The sequence below is a fragment of the Culex quinquefasciatus genome, chromosome 3 (assembly GCF_015732765.1).
Source record: "Culex quinquefasciatus strain JHB chromosome 3, VPISU_Cqui_1.0_pri_paternal, whole genome shotgun sequence".
NCBI classification, from domain to species: domain Eukaryota; kingdom Metazoa; phylum Arthropoda; class Insecta; order Diptera; family Culicidae; genus Culex; species Culex quinquefasciatus.
In genome coordinates, this window is record NC_051863.1 from 113,200,024 (window position 1) to 113,214,137 (window position 14,114).

The 14,114-nt window shown below is 36.7% G+C and overlaps 1 protein-coding gene across 1 annotated transcript in view; it reads right to left on the minus strand.

Annotated features, from left to right (window-relative positions):
* LOC6042855 (sodium- and chloride-dependent neutral and basic amino acid transporter B(0+)) overlaps positions 1-14,114 on the minus strand; it is a 223,388-nt gene that overhangs the window by 140,869 nt on the left and 68,405 nt on the right. Inside the window, 1 exon segment of the mRNA XM_038258750.1 lies at positions 7,645-8,163. Within this exon segment, the coding sequence (XP_038114678.1) occupies positions 7,645-8,163 (519 nt within the window).

A 14,114-nucleotide genomic window follows, 5' to 3' on the forward strand; every position in this document is an offset into this window, starting at 1 on the left:
CGGCACTGGCTGAACCGATTTGACCCGAACTTTTTGCATTTGACTTGGTTTAGGGTCCCATAGATCGAGTTTTATACAGATTGAAGTTTCGATAAGTAGTTCAAAAGTTATGTATAAAAATGTGTTTTCACATATATTTGGATCTCACTTAAATGTATGTAAACTATGTCCGGGTCCATCATCCGACCCATCGTTGGTTAGGTTATCAAAAGACCTTTCCAACGAGCCTAGAACATTGAAGATCTGGCAACCCTTCTCGAGATATGGCCACTTAAGTGATATTCATGTACTTTTTTGAAGCCGGATCTCACTAAAATGTATGTAAACTATGTCCGGATCCACCATCCGACACATTGTTGGTTAGGTTATCAAAAGACCTTTCCAACGAGTCTAAAACATTGAAGATCTGGCAACCCTGTCTCGAGATATGGCCACTTAAGTGATATTGATGTACTTTTTTGAAGCCGGATCTCACTTAAATATATGTAAACTATGTCCGGATCCACTATCCGACCCACTTTTGGTTAGGTTATCAAAAGACCTTTCCAACGAGTCTAAAACATTGAAGATCTGGCAACCCTGTCTCGAGATATGGCCACTTAAGTGATATTGATATACTTTTTTGAAGCCGGATCTCACTTAAATGTATGTAAACTATGTCCGGATCCACCATCCGACACATTGTTGGTTAGGTTATCAAAAGACCTTTCCAACGAGTCTAAAACATTGAAGATCTGGCAACCCTGTCTCGAGATATGGCCACTTAAGTGATATTGATATACTTTTTTGAAGCCGGATCTCACTTAAATGTATGTAAACTATGTCCGGATCCACCATCCGACACATTGTTGGTTAGGTTATCAAAAGACCTTTCCAACGAGTCTAAAACATTGAAGATCTGGCAACCCTGTCTCGAGATATGGCCACTTAAGTGATATTGATGTACTTTTTTGAAGCCGGATCTCACTTAAATGTATGTAAACTATGTCCGGGTCAATCATCCAACCTATTGTTGGTTAGGTTATCAAAATACCTTTCCAATGAGTCCAAAACATTCAGGATCTGGCAACCCTGTCTCGAGATATGGCCTCTTAAGTGATATTGATGTACTTTTTTGAAGCCGGATCTCACTTAAATGTATGTAAACTATGTACGGATCCACCATCCGACCCATTGTTGGTTAGGTTATCAAAAAACCTTTCCAACGAGCCCAAAACATTGAAGATCTGACAACCCTGTCTCGAGATATGGCCACTTAAGTGATATCGATGTACTTTTTGGAAGCCGGATCTAAAAATTGGATGAAACTTGTGTACAGCTATTGTTGTGAGGAAGGCTCCAACCACATAGGTGGATTAAGTTAGTTTTTTTCATACATTTTGGATGTAACAATAACATTTTTAGAAAATACTCAAAATTTTCACAAAACTACGTATTTTCGAATAAAATACTCAAAATTAGAATTTTTACAATATGGGTATCAAACGATCGGTATTTTTTCATACATTTTGGATGTAACAATAACATTTTTAGAAAATACTCAAAATTTTCACAAAACTACGTATTTTCGAATAAAATACTCAAAATTAGAATTTTTACAATATGGGTATCAAACGATCGGGATTTTTTCATACATTACGAATGTAATAACAACATTTTTAGAAAATACTCAAAATTTTCACAAAACTACCAATTTAAAAAATAGTACTCAAAATTTCCGTTTTTACAATGTGGGTATCAAACGATCGGGATTTTTTCATACATTTCGAATGTAATAACAATATTTTTAGAAAATACTTAAAATTTTCACAAAACTACCAATTTAAAAAATAGTACTCAAAATTTCCGTTTTTACAATGTGGATATCAAACGATCGGGATTTTTTCATACATTTCGAATGTAATAACAATATTTTTAGAAAATACTCAAAATTTTCACAAAACTACGTATTTTTGAAAAAATACTCAAAATTTCAATTGTAACAATACGGGTTTCAAACGATCGGGATTTTTTCATACATTACGAATGTAATAACAACATTTTTAGAAAATACTCAAAATTTTCACAAAACTACGTATTTTTGAAAAAATACTCAATATTTCCGTTTTCACAATGTGGGTATCAAACGATCGGGATTTTTTTTCATACATTCTGAATGTAATAACACCATTTTTAGAAAATACCGTCAGTGGGGGTGACTATGGGTCAAAAAACGATACACCTCTCGAAATTTCTTAATAACAAAAACAATTTAAATAACATCGAAAATCTTTCAACGTAGATTTGTTCTTAGATAGTAACTAACATTTTCCCAAAATATGGTGGATTTTGATGAACACTACCTAAAATGCCAATAGTTTGAAAATTGACCCAATCTCACCCCTTAGAGGGGGTGACATTGGGTCAAATGAAACTAAAATGATGCTCAAATACAACGATATGGTAAAAACAAGTCATCCAAGAGCGTTTCTTGTTCGAGGGAATCGTATTGACACGCTACAATGTTTGAAGTGAAGATTTTCAAACATTTGGGTAGTTTTCGAGCAATTCTAACAAAAATATTAGAAAAATGATTTTTCGAGAGGTCATTTTTGGCCAAAAAAAAACTGTAGACATCTGTCAAAATAACAGGATTTGTTCTAAGAACGAGATTTTTTCAGCGAAGTCATCTTAAGATGTCCCCTACACAACCCCTTTAACAGAATTCAGTTTCATTGAGAATAACCTGAAAAATGGTAAAATCGGTAAAAAATCACTTTGACCCAATCTCACCCCCCAGACCCAATGTCACCCCCACTGACGGTACTCAAAATTTTCACAAAACTACGTATTTTCGAACAAAATACTCAAAATTTAAATTTTTACAATATGGGTATCAAACGATCGGGATTTTTTCATAAGTTTCAAATTTAATAACAACATTTTTAGAAAATACTCAAAATTTTCACAAAACTACGATTTTTTCTCAAAATTTCCGTTTTTATAATGTGCGTATCAAACGATCGGGATTTTTTCATACATTTCGAAAGTTATTAAAAAAATGAAAATACTTTAAAGTTTTCACAAAACTACGTATTTTTGAAAAAAATACTCAAAATTTCTGTTTTTCACAAGAGGTATCAAATGTTCGGGATTTTTTTATACATTTCAAAAGTTATAACACAAATTTGTGGAAATACCCAAATTTTCACAAAACTAGGTTTTTTTCGAAAAAATACCCCAAATTTCAGTTTTTTACAATATGAGTAACACATGGTTGAGATTTTTTCATTAATTGTTACTTTGTATCGTCATGTGTCCGATTTTTCTAAGGGACGACGGGACTTGGACCCGCAACCACCTCATTACCACTGAGGCCCTTGAGATTCTAGATATCTCAAACCACCGTAGTGCTACGTGTGACAGTTTGGTATCTATTCCAGTCTGAAAACAGTATATTTAGATCGCTTAGTGTTCATTTTGTATCGTGATCATCGTCTTCTCCTTCTGGCAAAATCCGCTGAGCAGGAAGATTGAGACTATGCTTCAATTTAATTTAAAAGGTCATATTGTAAAAACGAAAATTTTGAGTATTTTTTTTTCGAAAATACGTAGTTTTGTGAAATTTTTTAGTATTTTCTAAAAATGTTGTTATTACATTCGAAATGAATGAAAAAATCCCGATCGTTTGATACCAATATTTTAAAAATTGAAATTTTGAGTATTTTTTCGAAAATACGTAGTTTTGTGAAAATTTGGATTATTTTCAAAAAATATTGTTATGACATTCAAAATGTATGAAAAAATCCCGATCGTTTGATACCCACATTGTAAAAACGGAAATTTTGAGTGTTTTTTTATTTGAAAATACGTAGTTTTGTGAAAATTATGAGTATTTTCAAAAAATGTTATTATTACACTCGAAATGCATGAAAAAATCCTGATCGTTTAATACCCACATTGTAAAAACGGAAATTTTGAGTACTTTTTTTCAAAAAATCGTAGTTTTGTGAAAATTTTGAGTATTTTCTAAAATTGTTGTTATTACATTCGAAATGTATGAAAAAATTCCGATCGTTCGATACCCATATTGTAAAAATTGAAATTCTGAGTATTTTTTCGAAAATACGTAGTTTTGTGAAAATTTTGAGTATTTTCGAAAAATGTTGTTATTACATTCGAAATGTATGAAAAAATCCCGATCGTTTGATACCCATATTGTAAAAAATGAAATTTTTAGTATTTTATTCGAAAATACGTAGTTTTGTGAAAATTTTGAGTATTTTCTAAAAATGTTATTGTTACATCAAAATGTATGAAAAACACCTGATCATTTGGTACATATATTGCAATAACAATATATTTTTGGTTTCTTTAGTGAACATACATTTTCAAAATACAGGAAAAATACGTATTTTTGTGAAAATTTTCATGAAATAAAAATTTTAATGGATAGCTGACATCATCCCGATTCCAAAACACTATAATTTTTTGATGTTTGCATGATTATTCATAGAATTATAGCCAATGTCTCCCATATAGCCAAAATCCCATAAGCTCTGTGCTTCAGTTAAGCACGGGGCCGTGCTTAACCGAGGCAGCTGAACGGTGCAAAACCGGGGCAGTGCAAAACCGAGGCGTGCAAAACCGAGGCATGGCTGTCGAGCCCAAGCACGTTCTTCACTTTGAGCAGTTTCTCGAGGATACTTCAGCATATATATGTATTGGTGAGAACTGCAGATCGCTGACATGTTTTCACTAGGGCAAAAATGAGCTAAGAGCTTGCTGCAAAAACTGTTATAGGGGAAATATACCATTTCCAATCAAACACCTATCTTCGTCATATGGAGAGTTTGATGCTCGATTAAAGCTCCAATAATATTATTTAAGCTATAAACTTACCGCCAATAGCACCGCCTCGAGTAAGCACGCAAAGGTATGCCACTTACCGACCAAAAAGATCAAATTTAATGCACTTTTGATCATAATTTCTATTTTGCGAGACCATTTCTCATCATTTTTTTGGCACACACATCCACACGCAAGATTAACTGTTTAACGAAAGTCACCATCAATACTTTTTCACTTTCGTCAACGTTTTCAAAGCGCTTAAGATATGAAATTGCTTCCAACTTTCGGCAACATGTTCTTTTGCACATTAGTTAGTCACTCACTTGAAAAATAATCCCGAAACATGTAAATAATTAGCAAGCGCCATAGAAAAAACAAACGCGCAAAGTCTTTTGACGTTTGACTTTTGACTACCCATTCTAATCGAAGGCTGAAGAAAACCGAGCGAGAAGCGAAGGCAAATAAAGAATAAAGGGTGGCCACCAACATCACCAGCGCGCCAGTTGGAGTGAGCCAGTGATGCCAGGAAATTTTCTCTAAAAATGCTACTTTTCGTGAGTGTTCGCTTAAAATTTCATCAATTTTGGCAGCACTAAGCAGACCCAAAAGAGCAAAAAATCAAAATCAAATAATTCGCTCTATAGCTTTGCTTGGCGTTCTAGATTGCGAGATTCCTACTCGAAACTAGGTATCCGAAGGCTTGATTGTTGAGGCAATTGCAAACCTCTTTTTACACCTTAGCTTCCATCCACCCCGAGATTTGAACCTTTGGATTGTTAGTCCAACTGCCTACCAGCGACTCCACCGAGACAGGACCCAGGGAGACGACTCCTGCACCTGGACTGAGCTAACGACCTAGCCTTTTTAGATTAGTCCGGGGCCAACATTTACTTCCCGTCCGACGGAAAGCGTGATCAGACAAATCTCGTCTCGAAAAATGCCACCGGGACCTTCTGGGATCAAACCCAGGCCGACTGGGTGAGAGGCAACCACGCTTACCCCTACACCACGGGTCCCGACCCAAAAGAGCGCTGGAAGAAAAAAAAACTAAGCTGAAAATAGGAAAATGGGCGTTGCCCAATGCATTTTCGTTTGATTAGAATACATTTTGGAAATATTTTTTTCAAATGCTTGTAAAACGAATAGAATGACTTTTAGGAAAAGTTAAAATAAACAGAAATGTTCACAAAAAGTTGCTCTACTCGTTGGTGTACTTGGTTTTACTAAATTTCAAGGAACACTCAAGATTATTCAGCATCATTCAAACACGACCGCTTATTAGGCTTAAAATGGGTATATTTCCTCTAAAACTTTTCTGGAGCAAATCCACTGTTGACACATTCCGGCGTTGCAACGTCACGAAATTTTTCACTTATTTTCGAAAAATGTCTCGTATGATATCAAAACCATTCCAAAACACACATGTGATTACAGATTCGGATCGGAAATTAAACTGTCTACAAGTAGTGACTATGGAAAACTCATTTAAAGTCGAACTTTTCATTTGGCATATCGATTTCTGCATGACGTTGCAACGGAGTGAGAAATAGCAAAATTTAAAAAAAAATAAAAAATAAAAAAGGAAAAAAATAAAATAGCAGGCCATGATGTCAACATTTGAATAAAAACAGAGTTTTCAAATGCATTATATACCTGTCCTGTTGTTTTGCGATCAATATTATTCAAAATTTCTTAGTAATGACAAAAATGTTATTGTTGCGAGAAAAAAAAGTTTCTGCGGTGCTCTACATTGTAATTTCTTAATTGTTCAAAATAATTTTACACAGCCCAAACATGCTGAATATAGCTATCAATGCCGAAAAAAATGCATTTTAGATTGTTCTCAGTTAATATGACTTCTATTTTGATGTTTTTTGAAAAACAATTTTTGCGCCCTGATTTTTCGGACCAATTTTGAAAATTATTTGCAATAGCTCTGTTGCTCAAAAGATGGCATAAGCATGTTTGAAAATGTTTCAATTTCTGCATGCAATATTTTTTCCTGATTGTTTCTTGTGAATCCAACAATCCATAAAATCATACACGTGAATATGGAGGATTACCCACTTGAAGATCTCCGGCCACCGAACGCCGAACGGCCATTGTGTGTGTGTGCTTTGAAGTCCGTTGAAAGGTGATGGTAAGAGGGGGTTGGTAATTTATATTGCTTGAAATCAGGGTTATGCAAAAATTGACCTAGAAAAAACAAAATATTTCTAAGCAAAAAATTTAAAAATAGCTGTCCCTGTTCAGACAGTAGTCTCGATTCCATTACATTGATTACAAATTGATACGAATAAAAATATTGTGAAGCCCAAAAAGAGTTTTGTATGCAATCATAACAATAAGTGAAATTGACTGTTTGTTTACATCCAATTTAATTTTTTAATAAAAAATATTCCTTAGATTTTGTGGTAACTCGTGAAAAATATTGCAAAAGCCTTAATTTAAAGCTACTAATTGCAGTCTTTAGTGCCAAAACAGCGATGCTATTTCATAGTCATCAGCCGCGCCTCGTAATGAGGAAGTATTAAAACACAGCCAAGATTGTCTCCCTCAGCAGAGGCTCCACGAACAATTACACGAGTTGTCGTATCTCACTGCCAACATTATCTTAATCACCATCCAACCACCCCAGCCAGGTCGCATTTGACGTAACCCCCCCGTCGGTCTGCCACACTAGTGGCACAATTCCTCAGAGATGACAATCCCTTACTGAAACAGTGATGCCATCTTTCTCAACGGCGGTGGCCGCAAATACAACGTCGCGTCGATTTCAAGATGATAAGAAAAAGGTGCAAGCAGATGACTAACCTGTTTGTTTGACTGATCATCGCTTTCGGCGACGTTGACGTTGTTTTGCGAGCTAATCTTGGTCGACAGCAGCTTCACCGTCGAGCCGTTGTGCATGACACTGGAGTTGTTGGCGTTGGTCGGGGACGACAGGTACCGCAGATCGTTGGCCGTCGGAATTCCGGCGGTGGTCGTGGCGTTATTGTCGCTGCCACTTCCGCTGCGGTTGCCGTTGGCCGCGATCGTGTTGTTGGTCGTGTAGTTGTTGAACGCCGCGTGGGTCGTCCAGATCGGTGTCGAGCCGGACGGGATGAACCCTCCGCCGTTGGTGGCGCCAGCGTGGGCCTTCCGGTGGTGGGCCCGGTCGATCGTCAGCGTTTGGCCGCCCGGCTTGACGATCAGTCCGTTACCCAGGACGGTGGCGCCGGCACCGCCCTCGGATTTTTTGCGCTCCGACGCGAACGAAATTGTGCCATCGGAGAACCGGTGAAAGGTCAGGTTCTCGTCCGACAGGAAGGACATTGATGTGACGCTGGAAATCTACAAAAGAAAAACGATACAAATTTAATGAAATTTGTTTAGCTCAAACATAAATCAATCTAGCAAACCAATGTAATACTATTTCTTCTAAAATTGAACTGTCTTCTTTTGATCCAAAATTTATCCGTTTATCCGAAACAAATACAGTGGTAATTTTAAAAATGGAAAGGAAATCAACAAACTTTTATTGTTCAGTTTACAAACCTACTCAACCGCGTAAAGAAACACATGCTCCGCTAACAAGCCATATCAAACCCATAGGTTATTGAATTTACGAACATTTCTCCATGTTATCCCAGTTTCCGCTGTGCGGGTGCCGGCAAACATTGTGTGTGTGTGTTACCTCTGGGCAGTACAACGAAAAACGTGTTCCAGTTGCTTCTGTTCAATGAACAGCTCGGTTGTGCGAAACTTTCTTACTCACGCTGCTGAGTTATGATCCAAATCGTCGCAAAAAGGTGCACTTTTCTAGAGCTGGCCAAGCTGCCTTCAAATGCAGGAAGTTATTGCACCTTCAGCAGGGAAAATTTGTAAAGGAGAAGAAGTACACACTTTTTTGGGACATCAACTGCGTCCCAAGACTAATAAGAACGAAATGCTGTTCTAAGAGCGAAAAAAAAAATGCATCGAGAATGTAAAATATTGAACTTCACATACGGAGAAAGAGTATGATTGTTATCGATGATGCGGTTACGGGAATTCACAAGCTGTGTAATAGTTAGAAGTGCACTTGAGTTCTTACTTTTTTGTCGCCGGATTGATTGCAGTTCTATTGAGACCGTGTTATTACGTCGATGAAGTTATGAAAGCTCTTGAAATAGCAGCAATTTAAAGCTGTCAATGTGTGAATATTTATTTTCATTTTTTTTTTCGTAGCTTGTTTTTCAGTTTCAAGCAACAAATTGGTAAATTTGATATACTTCATTCCATTAAACCGTTGACATGTTAATAGCTTCACGTTAAAAAGAATTTGAATAATCAAAAAGTGTGTAAGGATCTGTCATAACAAAAAAATCGATACAATTAGGTTTTCTTGATTCCACTGTAAAACGACATCTCAAGTCTCCATTAAACTGATGTAAATGTGGTCCAGATCACAAAATTAAGTGGAACATGGATTTTCTAAAAAAAATGTTATGCTTTTGCTCAATTCTGAGGTTTCAGATGTAAATTCGGGTACAAATGACAATTTTTGAATTTCGTTAAGTTGGTCCTTTCCCTTGAAAATAAAATTTCAAAAATATTTATAAAATATTCATCTTGAATTTAAGAAACGATCTTCCCTAACGAATACATACGTTTGGATTGCACAATTTCGAGATATTTGCGTTTAAAATTGCTTTGTTTAAACTTAAAATTGCTGTAACTGTTAACCAATAAGTCCAAAATCAATTTTCCATAACATAATGTTTGAATTTCAAAGTTTCAAAAAGGCATCCAACATTACTTTTCTATAAAACAGCAATGTAAAAAACGGATTTTTGAGGGGTTCGGATGCAAACGCATTGTAAGTCGAAGATGGCGTAGATTGCGAGTTAAAATGATGGTGTCTTCGAAAAAGTTGTTAAAACTTGCATGTTTTTGAACTATCTTTTAAAGAAAAAAAAATCGTAAAATTATTTTGGATTAATCCCTTAAAGTGGCAAACAAATTTTAACAAATTTTCGTTGACCAATAGTTTTTCAAAATGGGCACAAGAGGGGTTGAAAGTTTGAATATTACAAAACATTATCTATTTTTCTGAATTTTTTTTGTTCACTCATGAGCATGAGCATGAGCATGAGCATGGTTGACTGCCAATGAGCTGCTACTCTGTTATTGACAGATCAGCTGAAGTTAAACAATGAATCAAAAATGATCAGTGGGAGCCAACCATCCGTTCACTGTTTAACCCCTGAAGACCCCGACTTTATTAGTCAATACCGGCGCCCTCCCAAGAAGCCTGCAGTTCAACGAAAGGGAGGAATGTTAGTCCGATAGTTGAAGTTGCAGACTCATCAAGCACATAGTTTTTCGCTATATACTTGTTGATACCGCTTGAGACCGTTGAATCCACAGCATCTCCTTCAAGCATCACGTGATTAATTTTTTTTTTGGTTAGTGGGATAAGGTATTGGCTTTTCGATGCCTCCCGAGCTACGACGCTATGGGGAGGACTTTCATAACAGACCCATCGGCGAGCCTTCCGAGCAACGATGCTATGGGAAGGTCTTTCTGGTTAACACACAAAATCACTCACACACAGTTATTTTGCTCCACTATTAAAATTAAACTGTCAGTGCATCTTTCGTTCATTATATAGAATTGGCTTTTTCACCGCAAAAAAAAATTAAACCTTCTTCGAAAAATTTAAACACAATCCACCCGACGCCGTGCCTTCCGATCAACGATGATATAGGAAGGGCTTTAAAGATCACAAAAGAAATCACTTTTCACTCCGCATATTTTTTACGACCACGCGCTCCCTTTGCCAATTATGCACTCTGCACTCGAACAGCGACACAAAAGAGACGGAAAATAACACGAAAAAACAGGACTGCGCGTCCCACAAGCACCGCACTACTCTCGGATTTTTTTTTCACTCATTGCCAATAATTGACGATTCTCAGAAAATATTCTAATTAGTTATTATTTGAACTCTGATAGCAGAGAGAAAACCTTAAAAAGGAATAATAACAGAAATAAGTTGAAAAATTAATAAAAATTAGATATGCTGATATTTTTTAATACAAACTAAAATATAAAAAGGGCTTGCAAAGTTAGAAAAAAAACACTAAATTTTCAAATGAAAAATGTTGTTCTAAACGAAAAAATTACCCTTCTGGGTCAATGTAGATTCAAAAATTACATTAAATTTCCCTTAAAATGACATGTTCCAAAAAAATTTACAGTCGAGTAACGGAAAATGGCAGAGTATTTAAAACTTTTTATGTACTTTTTTCGATGAAAAATACGTTTTTTTCGGAAGTCTGAGTACGCCATCAAATCGGGCGTCTAATTTTCCATAAAAGTCCCTTTGGCAACAAATTTCTATCTCATCACCGCTTCAGGCTGCAAAAATGAAGGGGATCGTACCGCCCCTCCGTCACGAGATATCAAGAAACGGACTTCGGATTCGTGATCAGGGACCAAAATTACCCCTTAGGACAAAGTTTCACGCAAATCGAAGGGGTGTCGGGGCAACTGCTGTGTGAGTTGGCGGAGAATTAACCATATTTCACCTCTTGGTGATATAAAATCGGGTTTTTATAGATACAAATTATCGATAATTTTCGATTTTTACCTTTTCCATTTCAATTTCAGTGTCTGGCTTATGTTGCTTTTTTGGTTCGTTCATACAAGTTTGACATGAGTTTCCTAGTGGGGAGTTAAATTTTTGAGATACATTCAATTATCTGTGAGTTGATTGTGAAAATAAATAGTTCCAAAAAATTTATTCTCAATCCTTTGACTATATTCATATCATACAAAATTTATTAAATTTTGTTTTGATTTGGGAAACTACACCCACCATAAGACCCAACTTCTAACCTCATATCGCACACCAAGTGGTTGCTCCACCCCCAGTCGTCTGAAGCACCCGTTCGAGCAACGCGAATTGAAGTCATTCACACAAGCACGCAGAGAAGGAATTTTCCAGGTGTAAATTTCAAAACACTTTTGTTTTGGCCCCCGCCTGCAGGTGTAGCGCACAGATATGAAGCAAAGCGCCTGTCCAACAGGTGGTGTTTCATGGTGTGTGAGAACGAAAACACGTGTTTCTACGTGCAGCCGATGTTTGTATATATTTTTTTTGCTGAATAAAATAAACCCCATTCAGCTGACCATGCAAACGCGAAAGATTCACTTTCATTTGCTGCCCAGCGAGAGATCATCGCCGAACAAACATCTGTTTCGAGTGGGTATTGAAACTGTTTTAGGTCCATCAATTACTCGACGAAATAAAAAAGGGCGTTTCTCACTAAGGAATGAGCATTAGTTGATTTGGAAATTTTATGTAACATTCTGTGAACGACCAGTTGAACTTTTCTTCGAAAGGGCGAACCCTCCCGAGAAGCGCTCTCACACTCCGAATCTGGGTTATACCCACTGCCCTGAACCGACTAACGTAGACGCCTAGCAGCAGCAACTATACTCTTCATCTTCGGGGAGCCCCGAGTCGTACGACAATTGCTCATTATCTCTGTAGGTCGCCAGCGTCGTCGTGGCAAAGTGGCAGTTGCATAAGCCCTTGGAACTTCAAAACTGCGGCAGGTCAAATTAGGCGCCCAAAACTCGTCATCATCCCGTCCCGGTTGTGGGCTTAGATTTCGGTTGATTTGGCAGATTGGCACTTTTCAATTTGATCGCGCTCTCACGGTGACGTCCATCAACGCCGCAATGCGATTTGAGGGTCCGAGGGCAAGAAGATACGACGATGCGTTGATCGAAGTCTCGATGGGATCCGTGAAGATTGTTTACTCATCGTACATCGGTACAACGGCACTGATCGTAGTCATTGAACACGGGCTATGTAATCAAGCGTTGGTAACAGACTCTTGAAGGTGGGTTTTTTTAGAGGATGGTGCTTGAGGATGGACTCGGCTTCTGAAACACAAATACCTGCAACGGGTATGTTTATGTGGTTTAAGAAATACGTGTTACGCATTAAGAGATAATGTAACAATTTTAAAATTAATATGTATTGCACCAACCAACATTCTTTTGCGCATTAAAATACCAGGAACGGAAAAAGTCAATAGCAGAAATCGTGAATTGTGTTCATGAATTATAGAACAACGAAGGAATATATTTACTTTCGGGGTTTGTTCCGGTGAGCATACTGAGCCTAAATCCCAAATATAAGCTTGATTGGATATAACAGGAACTGGCCCCTTGCATTTGAATTTTAAATGAGATTTTACCTGTGAAAATATATTTTTTTCAAAAATTTCAACCACCCGGGGGACGATTTTTTGAAAAAAAAAAAAATGCCAAGCCTTGAAGGTCTGTACCGAGCTCTAGTGTACTCCAAGCTTCAATGTAATATATACCAAAAGATGCGCAAGAATCTGGCATACACGTCAGTAATGTCGCTTCAGTTGCCAAAGTGCCTCAAAAATTTACATTTTTGAAAAAAATGTAAAAGTTGGCAGCTGGCAAAGCGCCAGCTCCTGTTACGTCCAATCAAGCACATATTTGGGATTTGGGCTCAGTGTGCCCACCGGCACAAACCCCTGCCAAAAAAGAAATTTTTGATACACTCTAATAACGTCATGATTCGAATTCCCGGACGCTTCGGAACCCGGACACCTCATCTTGTTTTATCAATTATATGGATATAAGTTCGCATTATAAATGTCAAAAATGGGTTATTTTATGAATTCTAACATCAACTTTCATTCAAAGTTTGTTTAAACGCTGTAGTTAATGTCAAAACAATAAAATAAAATATTTGAAATATTTAATAGGCGTCCGAAGCAGCGGGAAGGCAAAGCAGACATTTAAGGTTTTGATTTTCTTAAATTCAAGCAAATTTTCTTATAAAATATCGATTGTTTTGATGTTAACAACTTATTTGAGACCTAAAGAATGCCATTCACTAACATTTCAGTCCAAATTTGTTCGATTCATTAGCAAAAACGAGTGTCTGGATTTCGAATCATGACGTTATTCACGTTTTAAGTGCAAATACACCATACTAATGAATAAATTCCTGCGTGGTTCTCAAAGCCATGAACAAAATTCACGATTACGGGAATTTGATTTTTTTTCCTGTGTGAGAATCGTATCAAAAAGTGGTGAAATGCAAACTTGTTTCAACTTCAACGGGCTTTTCTTTAAAAAAATGCATTGAAAGAAAAAAAAAACACACCACTTCTATGCGATTGTATGTGTTTGTTTAAGTCTAAAAGTCATATTTGAAAGTGAGCCCAAGATTTCTTTTTCGTTATTTTTTTTTTTGTGAAAAA